This window comes from Cryptomeria japonica, chromosome 8, assembly GCF_030272615.1.
Source record: "Cryptomeria japonica chromosome 8, Sugi_1.0, whole genome shotgun sequence".
Lineage (NCBI taxonomy): Eukaryota > Viridiplantae > Streptophyta > Pinopsida > Cupressales > Cupressaceae > Cryptomeria > Cryptomeria japonica.
Window position 1 is genome coordinate 539,160,603 of NC_081412.1, and position 12,307 is coordinate 539,172,909.

General features: G+C 34.3%; 1 protein-coding gene across 1 annotated transcript; it reads left to right on the plus strand.

Annotated features, from left to right (window-relative positions):
• The first annotated feature begins 2,922 nt into the window (after nucleotides 1–2,922).
• LOC131027652 (disease resistance protein RPV1) lies at nucleotides 2,923–6,933 on the plus strand. Its single transcript, XM_059210831.1, has 7 exons — nucleotides 2,923–3,285; nucleotides 3,371–3,520; nucleotides 3,603–3,898; nucleotides 4,035–4,192; nucleotides 4,308–5,323; nucleotides 5,404–5,691; nucleotides 5,786–6,933. The coding sequence occupies exons 1-7, from the start codon at nucleotides 3,031–3,033 to the stop codon at nucleotides 6,722–6,724; spliced, it is 3,102 nt and encodes a 1,033-aa protein (XP_059066814.1). The 5' UTR covers nucleotides 2,923–3,030; the 3' UTR covers nucleotides 6,725–6,933.
• The last annotated feature ends 5,374 nt before the right edge of the window (nucleotides 6,934–12,307 follow it).

The following is a 12,307-nucleotide window of genomic DNA, read 5'->3' on the forward strand; positions in this document are numbered from 1 at the left end:
TCTTCTATTTCAAATTTAATAAAAATTTATAATATTTGAGAAATCAGAATACAAAAATAGATTGACACAAATATTTGTAGAGATTGAAACTAAATTTAATAGATCACTTCAAAAAATATAAAAATATGACGTTGATTTTTATAAATTTGAGAAGATATAGTCAAATACATGTAAACAACTACAAATATTTACAAACATTTGATAATAAATTACAAATATCTCCAAAGTTTATGCTAGAGACTTCAAATGTGTTCATATCAACCAAAAATTTACTAGATTACTAGAACATTGGAAAATTGACTCAATTGGAATACAAATTTCAAACTAATTTTACATATTTAAGAAGATCAAAGCTTCATTAAACAAAATTCCCTTTAGCTCAAATTTTCATCTCTCATCGCAAATCTTCATAATATACTTCCTCATAAATTATGTGTATTTGCATTTTCATTAGTTTATCTCTAATACCATGTGGAAACTACTTGAAAACCTAGGCAACAAAAGAAACAATGAGGAAAGAGAATTGCAAACTTGAATAATGATTGATGTATTCGATGAGTAATTAATGCAAAGGGAGGAGGTATATATATATGATAAATATCGTATATTACCTTGTAACTAAGTTTACGTGTGGGCAAGATGTCACTTAAGTATACACCTAAGCATGATTAACACACCAACATATTCTACTTTCTTATTATGTAGTTAATTTTTCATATTATTTATTTATATGATTTATAATGCTACGTGCTTATCTTAAAATTGTGTTTACTTTAATGTAGAATTTCCTCTATCCTTCAATTCTATTTTCCCTATGGACTTTACCTATTCTAGCATCACTAACATCACTATGTCAAGCTTTCAAATAGTGATAGGTATTATATAGAGAATCACAACCATATCTACATCGAGCACACACCAATATGCCACGTGATAGTAATTCACATCACTCTTCATATAGCTTAAACATTCCAACCATACTAATTTTTTTTCATTTTAAAATGTCTAGCTAATAATATTATATTTTGTATGGGGATTTTGAAAGAGTAATCTTGCTTGATCAAATCCCTTAACTACCAATTTAATGACTTTTAGAAAGATAAATATAATAAAAAATTATATAAATAATGTCCTAAATTTTTATATTAAAAAATAATTCAACAATAAATATTTTGATTCTGCAAATAATATTTAAATATACATTAAATCTTTAAATGATTGATTAAAATTAATTCTTAAATATAACTTAAAAGTAACCAATGAAACATTAAAATTAATACAATTGAAAAAAGTTAATCAACACTACATTTATATTAGAAAGTTGAAAATTAAGAATCAATCTTTCAAACTATAATTCTAAATCCAACCAAGCAAAAGATAAACTAAGATACAATTCAAAAGAGTCAAAAGAGTTAATCGATCAACCTTAAATTTATGCTAGCAAGTTAAAAATTCAGAATTGATCCTACAAATTATAAATCTAAATTTAAACAAGCAAAAGATAAACTAAAAATCGCGTCCTAACCTGAAACAAGAATAAATAGAGGCGGCCTTGGATCAGGAAAGCTCGTGTACGCTGGATTCTTTGCTTCACAAATAAGTTCCCTTAAATACGATATGAAATGACAGGCAGATGAGTATGGTTTTTCTTTAACGAGGGAAGGATGCCGATTCATTTCTACTTTCCTCGATTAATGCGAATAAATGATTAAAGAAAGATAATGGGAAATAACTTTGTGAAAAAAGATGAATGGAAGCACACGGAAGGAACGAGTCACATATATCTTCTAAACTGAATAAAATGAGCTGGCGTGAAGTTTAAGCATACAAAGTCGGCTTTGTACAACTATAGGCCCCCACGATTCCTCAATACACAGCGAGTTGAAGGAAAATTTCGTATAAAACAGGTTTTATTCTTTTTCATAAAATAATTTTTAAAAACCGATTAAGAACAATGTAATATATTGTGGTTCAAAAGAAAAAGAAGTAAACAGTAGATAATGAGAATAAAGCGAACACAGTAGATTCTCCTATGTCCCTCCATTCTTTGCTTGCTAAACTAAGTTTCCTTTTATGATATGATATTAGATGACAAGCAGATAACTATGGTTCTTCTTTTGCACGGGAAGGGGTGCCGATTCCGTGATATAACGCTCCTCAATGGTTCAAGAAAAATGACAAGGAATAACTTTCTAGAAAAGATGAAAAGAAAGAAGCAGAGGAGTGAAAAAAATTGTGTGAAAGAAGCGCAGACATAACCTTCTGTAGTTTGTATTATTCTGGTCTTTGGCTGTTACCATCATTCTAGAAGATTTTGTTATGCTGGATACGATAAAATATCAAATTTACCACATGAACTAGTCAACTGTGCAGGCACAAAAGACAGCACCATTTTAATCAAAAAACATTGAACTAATTCTCGTTAAAAGATGAATGGAAGCAGACGAAAGGAATGCGAGTCATACTAATCTTCTAATCTGACGTGGGATGCCAATCAAATGGTGTAGGAGAAATGCAGGCATCCCAAAATTCTGTAGTTAACACCACACACGGTCACCAAAAGGCACTGCCACTTGAGATATTGCATCAGTAGGGCCACAGGATTCCGAAATACTTGGCAAGTGTAATAATATTTTATAGATTTTGAAAATAAATATGTTTTAAACGATCAATTCTTATTGAATGTAGAAGTCTGATAGCTTAAAAATATTTAGATTTAGAATTATTTAATTGTTTACGGTCGTTTATTATTAGACTATATATATGTCGGTCATTCATTAATTTGATCTGGAATTCCAATAGTTTGGGAACGTGTTCTTTATTTTATTCGTTATGCGTGCGAAGACTTATCCGTTAAGCTCATTACAGCTGTGAAAGTTTGCGCCTGATTTTCTTTCCACACCTGTTTAAACATTCCTGAACTCCAAACCAAAAAAGACGTTGAATAACTTCATCCTGAGAAAAGAACATGTATGTAAACAAAGTGAAATATATGCGGTCTAGAGAGATAAGCAGCCTATAAAACACTCAATGCTCACTTCCAAACTTGAGAAACATTTTATCTCATCTCGCTTGCATTTAGCTAGGATGGGTTGCTGTTTCTCGAAGCCCAAGAAACCTATACAGCCCAGCTCCACACCACAGCCCCCTCATCCGCCTGTGCCTCCGCCTCCCGCGCCTACGTTGGAAAACTGTATTGACCATTTTCGGAAGATCGACAATACAGGCGACATTGACTATTTGATTGATCTCATCGACGAGCTCTTGCAGTCACTTCTAAACAGGGTTAGTATGGGAGTCAGCTTCTACTATGATAATAATAAATGTTCATTTCTTTTAGCATTTCTCATTATAGTATTTGTAAATGCAGTCAAAACAAGAAACGACGTTACAGAGAAGCATTAGCTCAGAAAATTACTCCGATACACTCAAGGATAGAGCGAAATCAGTATGGGCCTCCTTTCTCCAAAGTGGGTCTGTATTCCTTGAATTTGTGAATAGGCATATTCAGGTGGAGAAGGTAATTTTAAATTTTTCCCTGAGTTAAACAGCGTGTTGAATTATTTACGAGGAGTTGGAATTAACGGTGGTTGTATTTACAGGAAGACGAAGGAAACAGACAAGCTGTTGTACAAATATTGGAAAGTGTGGGGAAGGTGCATTGGGTAGTTGGAGGGTTATCGATCTTAGCTTTCTTGCTAAACCAAATGGGTCAAATCTCTGAAAACCGCAGTGAATGCATAGAACTCTTAAAACAAATGAGTAAGCTTGCTGGGCATATAAGAAAGCTGAAGTATGATATGCCACAAGAATATAAGATATTGAATGAAGCGATTGTATTGATTGTTCAGGGATCAATGATGTGCGCTTCTCAATTAAAGTCTCGAACATTTTTCCGGTAAAACGTATAAAATGGTCAAATATATGAATTTAATGTGAATTCTATTAATTTTTTTATTAATGTAATGTGAATTCTATTAATGTTATCATCATTCATGCCTGTGTTCTTTTAATTGATATTATCCATATTGCAGGTTTTTGAAGGCTTCCGTGGACTCCGAAAGATTAGGTGCTCTACAACGAAAAATAGACCAACTGTACCAGGATCTTACAATTACAGTAGCAATAGAAATACTACATCAGAAACCTATTTCCTTCCCTCCATGGAAGCCCATTAATCCAGAATATGCAGGTAAATATATATAAACCCTAATTTTACCAAAATTTAAAATATATTTACATGTCATGTTCGCATCGGCATTCATGTGTTGTTATTACCGTATATTCTTCTGTGGGCTCATCCGCAGTTGGCATCCAAAATCAGAAGAAACAAGTAATGAACTTGCTGGACATGGAAACAGAAAATAGGTCCTCAGTGGCTGTAGTTATTTATGGATTTGGGGGCATTGGAAAGACCACGCTCGCCACTGCTGTTATTGCGGACTTAGATCTCACTGATTACAACTATTCGGCAATTCAAATCCAAGAAGACCGCTCCAGGAATGACATAAAATGTATGCAGCAACAAATATTGAAAGATGCCTTCCCAGCATATACTTATGACAGGAATGTAGCTTTGAGAAACAGTGCAGAGGGTCGGGATCATCTCGCCAAAGCTTTCCAAGCCCAAGGAAACAAGCGAGTATTTCTGTTTATTGACAACGCTCTTCGCGCGGAAGATTTGCAAGAGCTTTTGCCAAAAAGCTTAGGAGGCCTTCCGCAGCGTAGCAGAATAGTAGTCACAACTCGAAATTTGGGTGTGACAGATATGCTCAAGGACGGCCTTGCACGTCGTGAGCATAGTGTGGGTACTCTTTCGAACAAAGATGCCCTCAAAATATTGTTCAGAGATTGCAATCCTGATAATCCCATAGACAAAGACGGAGAGAACGTACGAAAAACCCTTCAGATTTGTGCTGGAATTCCGTTAGTGTTAGAAATTGTTGGTGCTCGTTTGCGCAAGCAGAAATACGTGGTAGAGAGGTGTACGCAAATATTTGAAGCTTTGCAGACAGGAGAGGATGTAAAGGAAGAAAATCTGAGCAAACGTCTTGTCACTTCTGTGTATAACGACTTGGAACCATCTACGCAAGAGGCGTTTCTGGATGTTTGCTGCTTCTTTTTTAGCTGGAGCCGCCACCATGTGGAGTGCATTGTTGGAGCCGAGCAGGTCACACATCTGGAAGAGGCGGCTTTGTTCAAGACGTCCGACACAGGCAACGTGGTTGTTCATGATATCATCCGAGCAAAAGGGCTGAGTATGTCTCGATCCAATAGAATTACGGATATCCAATCCTTGGTCGATGTTGTAAGCGAGAATCAGGTATGTCTTTGAATCTGTCTTGTAATACAGAGTAGGAGTGTAATTAGTACTAATTAATGAAAAGTATCATATCTTATCAGAGGCTCGACCAAATTAAAGGAATTTGGCTTAGCGGCAAGGAGAATGAACCTTCGTACGAACTTGATGAGAAGCACATTTTTTCAGTGAACAAATCTTTGAGAGTTCTGGCATTGGGGAACCAGATAAAGGTATCAGGATCAAGCCCAAAGACACCAAAATTTAAAGAACTGAGATTTCTCGGACTAGGTGGCGACATCTCTGGTTTATGGCCACTAAATTTGGAGTCTCTTGAGCGGTTGGCTGTGTACCATGGCCCTGTCTTTAAGGATGATGTGACTTTGAGTAAGGCAAGTTCTTCACCATTTCATGTAGTTTATTATTCTTAATTGCTTGTTAGTTTTGTGAATAATTTCTAACAATGGAATCACAATATGGATGCAGCTACCCAAGAAGTTACGGATAATGAAAGCCACTGCACAGTCTGAAGAATCTGCAAAGTCACAGGAGTCCATGCCCGCCGAAGTCATCCAAAATGCTTTCTTGGAAGAATTGGACTTAAAAGAATTGAAGTGTCTCCAGAGACTACCTGAATGGCTAGGTCACTTAACTGCTCTCAAGGTTTTGATATTAGATGAATGGGATAAAATGCAGGAGCTATCCGAGCAGGTATGTGGACTGCGTTCATTAAGTAAATTGAGCATCTGTGGTGGCAATTCTTTGCAGAATCTGCCAGAATCATTTAACCAATTAAGTTGTTTAGAAGAGTTGATTTTAACTAGCTGCAAGCAATTGGAAAAATTGCCCTCAACTTTTGGCGACCTGAGTTCTCTAAAACAGTTGAATCTAGCAGAGTGTGTTATCTTAAAAGAACTTCCTTCAAGCTTCGGCAAATTAAGCTCTTTGGAGGTTTTAAATTTAGAGAAGTGCTGGAAACTGGAAGCATTGCCTTCAAGCTTTGGGCAACTGCATCGGTTAAAGAAATTGAGCCTCCAGTCATATGGTCTTAAAGATTTGCCTTCCAGGTTTGGGGAGCTTAGCTCTTTAGTAGAGCTGCAATTGTCAGGTTGTCTGGAACTAGTGGAATTGCCTTCTAGCTTTGGGCAGCTTGTTTCTTTAACACATTTAGATTTAAGTTGTTGCATGAAATTGAAGACCTTGCCCTCGACCGTTGGAGAACTTAAGTCACTAAAATATTTCAACTTATCAGCTTGCTTTTTGCTAGAAGAATTACCGTCTAACATTGACGGTCTTCCATGTTTAACACAACTTGATTTAAGACGATGTGACAGTTTGAAAAACTGTCCTCAATTTTCTGCCCCGAGGCAAAGAAATTTGGGTTTAACAATTTGGCTTCCGGGACAAGGAGTCCAGGTCTTCTAATCAGGGGCATCAGTAGTTGAAGCACTAATGTTGTATTTATCCTCTGCCGGTAGGGCACGAGAGGAATATGTATGTATATGATTCCCGCCAGTGTTCTTTAATATATTCTTACAGTTTTCTCAACGGCTTGCGTTGGCTCCTCTGCAAAGATTTGTTCAGAATAGCCACGGGATGATTTTGAGGAAGGAGAAAATATTATTGTTTATTGACGTTGTGGATTATGGTATGCTACATATATTTGTTAAGTAGAGGGTTGAATATTTTTTTCCCATCCCTCGAACATTAAAGTTGGCTTTGTTATTTAGTTGTGTAGATTTTTTTATTTTTAAATATTCTTTAAATATATAATTTAAAATATATTTCTATATCATGTATACTTTTTAAGAATTAAAACTTTTTATTTTAATTTACAATTTAAAATATAATTTTTAGAATAAATAATTTAATTTATTTTTTCATATGGATATATCTTGTTTGGCGTTAAGTGTTTAGTATGTTTATACAAATCATCTAAAAAACTCATCAAGGAAATGTATCATTTGTTTGAGCAAAATAATCATAACATTTTGTAAGTGTATTATATTTGTGTCTTACAAATTACATTAGAGATAAATTCATGTGAGAAAAGAGGACATTCTAGATTCAATATATCTCAAAGACCAAGATTTGTTATTTCTCAAATTGCTAATTGTAATCATGAAGATTACAAAATAAAATTTCTTTTTTTAACTCCTTTTCCCAATATCCTTTTGGGTTTGTTTCAATTGTGTTACTTGTATTTGAAAATTACCAACGGAAGTGTAGACTTTTTTAACATGTATGTTAGGGTGTTATATAATGAAAAACCTAGATATTTTTCAAACCATTATGACATTGAAAATTGCCAGTTCTATATATTTGTAGGCAAATGTAGAATGCACTTTCCAATCTTAACATTTGAAGTATATGTTACTAGATTTTTAGGTAGAGCAACTAAAGTTCCAAGCAAATGGTGCATTTTGTTTAACCATCTAGGTTACTTTCAGTCATTCAAATGAAAATAGATTTTTTATCAGATTATAGAAACCATAACAACATTCCATTCATGTAGGTGAATGAAATATAAATATTTGGTAGCATCATAAATTGTACACACTTGCTAGGGTGGTACAATTCCATGCTCGGTTTAGCACCCGCCTTAGTGTGTTTTGCATCTTACACTTATAATCCCTTTTAAGTATTTAATTAATCAATTTAATTAAATCTAAATCCACATTTCATCACTTCACACATTATAAAGTTGGGCCCTTTACCCTAAGTGTTCCCCTTTTCATTTTATTCCTTTAACAAATCATTAAATCATAAACCCTAATTATGTCCTATTTTGATCTTTAATGCCCAATTTCGCATATCGAAAAATCTCAAAATTAGCTATAACTTTGGCATTCATTCTAATATCATCATATCTAACGACCCTGGAATTTTGGTGAAAAGTTGGTCAGACCATGTGCAAGTGCAACATGGTCCCCGACATTTTTCCCGAAATTTCAGGAGCACAATTCTATGATATTATAATTCTTAACACCAAAATATTGGTGAGAAGTTCAAATCCTAGGTTAGCCTAAAGATGAAATTAAGATCTAGGGTTTCATACATAAAAGCTTTCTTTCTTCATTTGAAGGTCTAAGGAATCAAATCTAGAAAACATCTTTTGGAGCGATTACAAGGAGCCTTCTATGTAGCGAAAGAGAAGATCTTTTGAAGTCTTCAACAACATTCAATAACAACTATCAAGCATTCATCAAGCATTCTTTCATCAATTGGGGGCTTTTGAAGATAAAGGAAAGCAATAAGAGATCCTTGACTAAAGATTGGCTTGTACCTCTCCCTTGGGGTTGGGTATGGTTTCATTTTGTTTCTATATCTTTATATGAGATTCATTACATCAATTTAATTTACATTTATTCTTTATATCACTTTGGATCATTTATTTAGGGAATTTACTTTGTCAATTACAAGCATTTAGGGTTTACTCTTTAAGGTCACTCTAGATTGTTTACTCTGATCCTCAGATCTTGCACGCACTATTTTACTATACAAATCGGCTATTTGTTGAGGTGGAAATCATTGAAATAAGGGTTTGACTAAGGCAAAACCCCATATAGCCACCCAAAACCCTATTTTCAACTATAGGTGCAGATTCAAGATCCGAGCATCGCTGCAACTTGATAGGGGTGTGACAGCCTGGTCCTGCCTAGGATAGGGGCGTGACACCCTCATCCTCCCTATTTTCAATAGAATTTGTCAGATTAATACTTTAGAATCTAGACATCCTAGTCTATTAGGTACAACTTCCAATCTACAAAATTAGGACAGGGGTGTAGCTCTCCGATCCTGGACTTTTTTTCTCAAATTTCTAGTACAAGTGCACCTCTGAAGTTGTCTCTTTATCTGTACTATTCAATAGTATATTAGTTATTCTTAGTAATGCATTTCTAGATTAGGGTTGTTTATGCATACTTGCTTTCTAGGTTTGATCATTCAAATCTGCACTTTGCATCACTTCTTCCTCTCATTTGAGGCAAAGGAATAGAAACCCTAAGAGGTAATCCTTGGATCTCTCTTCCTCACAATAAGTAGCCAAAGTGTGTTAACTCACTAGGCTTTTTCGTATTCCACAGTGTGTACACGAGAGTTGGATTAGGACTTGTTTGCTTAGTCTCACTTTTTCCCTTACACATTTTGGTGAACCCAACGTGAATCCAATCTCATTTTCATTAAATTAAATTGTTATATCTAGATTTGGTATCTTTTCATTTTCCTTTATAAACATTAAATTCCACAAAAAAGTGAAAAATTCAAAAATTCAAAAAAAAAAAAAAGATTTCCCTTTGTTTGCTTGCATTGTGTGTTTAAATTTCATTCAATTTCCATATCAAAATGTCATATTTTTATTTGAAAAATGTTCATTCTTTTGATGATGTATGGAATTATGTTGATTATGTGTTTAGTAAGGATGAATTAGAGGAAGCTCTAGATGATTTTTTGAACCCTAAGCCTTCTAAACCCTCATTTTGCCAAAAAATAATCAATCTTGTTACTAGGCAAATTCTTTGGTGATGAGAAAGATAAGTTCAATGATTCATCTCATGGGTACATTCATATCAACTCCTCCACTAGATCTAGAAACATGGTTTCCTACAATAATTCCCTTTATGATAATATGTCTTCCTTTGAATCAAAAGATAAACCTTTCAATTAATATGACCATGCTTTGTTGGATGATGCCCTTGATGACTTTATGTCTTTATATTCAAACAATAACAATACATCTAAAATTTTAATCAACATGATAAATGTGAATGAACATAACAAGCCTCTTTTTATAGTCCAAGGTGCCTGTCCTTCCTCAACCTCACAACTTCCCAATCAACCTCTTTTCACTATTCAAGGTGGATATAGTCATGATTCCTTTAGCACTCCTAATAAACCTATCATTACTATGAAAGGAGGAAATCCCACTAAGATTCCTTATAGTTATGCTAAACAACTAACAAAGGAGAGTCATCATGCAGTTTCCCACACTTATAACACAAGAAATAATAGGCAACCTAATTGTTGTCTAGTTATTCCCACTTCTCTTCCCAATCCTCAACCTATTCTTCCTCAAGCACCTCACATTTTATAAACTCTTGGTAAGGTATATGATCTTATTGAACAACTAAAAGATACTCCTGCCAAGATATCCCTTTGGGACTTGATTCAAACTTCTTTAACTTGTCATCGAATGTTACAAGATGCCTTGAAAACTTTGAATGTCCCACCCACAGTGACATTCAATAATATGGCTTCCTTGATTTATTTTATCACATTTCCTAAGGCTCAAATTGTGTTTAAACAAGATGATTTACCCACTATTGCGATCCAACATCAATATGATCCTTTAATAATTGTGGTTATCATAAATGATAATGCAATAAGATGAACACTAGTGGACAATGGTTCTGGCCTTAATGTTTGTAGAATTAACTTGTTGCATAAAGTCAATGTTGATACATCTCTCATTAAGCCTAATTCTCTCAATATTTGAGGCTTCAATAATCTTGCCAAATCTTCATTAGGTATCATCACTTTACCTGTTAAGGTAGGTCTTGTTACTTTGCCCATGCCTATTCATGTCATGCCTCGAAATATAACATATAACTTCTTATTACAGAGACCTGGGATTCATAGCATGCAAGTTGTCCCCTCTACATTGCATAGGCAAGTCAAATTCATTTACAACAATAAGACACATACCTTGCTAGGTGATACCAATTTCTAAGCTTGTCTCCAAACATCAACATCCAAATCCTCTTCAACTAGTTCTTCCCCAACTATCTTATATGGTACTTCCACAACCTCTACTCCTAATAGTGTTTCTATTTTGTCAAATTCATCTCCTATTTCTAGTTCGTTCCACAGTGATTCCTCAAACGAACCTAAGGTCATTGAAGAAAAACCTTCTCAACTTGGTTCTACCAGTAATGATGTATTTTTTTCCAAACAGATTCTTGCAGAAGACGATTGGGGATCCCTTGACTTTAATCCTACTTTCAAAGGAGAATATAAAATTCCCCCTAAAGAACCCAAGGTTGAAAAGAAGAAAGAAGAAGATCCTAAAAATAAATCTACTTTATCTAGGCCATTGAGTAATAACTTTGTGGCATCTTCTCAGAATTTGTCTCCCTTGGTTTCTAATCTAGAGGATTTTGATCCTTCACTTTATGAGAATTCTCCTTCTCCTTTAAAAATGGATAACCTTTATGGTCCTAGTTTTCACCTCCTATCTAGGTGTGGATATAATGGTAATGGTTGTGGTGCCCAAGAACAAGGGATAAAGGTTCCCTTGGAAAATAAATTTCATGACACAAGATTTGGACTTGCCTATGATCCTTTTGAGTGTACTAAAGCTTCTAAGAGACCATTTATTAGTGTTAATGTCATTGCTACTTTTCTTTCACTAAAATATCTAGAATATATTGATTGTGACACTTCTAGTGTCTTTTCTTTGGATGTTTTTCCCACTAATGATTCCTTAGCTAAATTCCTACATGTATATGACAACCTTCCTTGTTATCATCATAATTGCAGTCTTCCCTATTATTTGAATACATAAGCTTACTTTAGAAAATAAAGAAATAACAATGAGATAGTTAAAGAATTTCCTCAGTTGAAAGACACTCCTTAACAAAGTAATCTCCTCATAAGTGACACTATTGATATCTAGATGAATCCTTGTATCGAAGATAAAGTTTTTAAGATAGGGAAATGATTGGATGAAGAAGAAGAAAAATAATATTCTGAATTGTTCCATGAATTCCTTGAAATATTTGCTTGGATATATTCTGATATGCCTGGTATTGATCCTAAGATTGTCACTCATAACATTATCTTGGTTCCTGATGCTAAACCTGTGAAACAAAAGATTCGAAAGATGAATCCTAAAGTAGCATTTCTTGTTAAGGCTAAGATTAAAAAATTTATTGGATGCTGGATTCATCTGTACTATCGATTATTCCCCATGAATTTTAAACATTGTAGTCATGGCTAAAACTGATAACA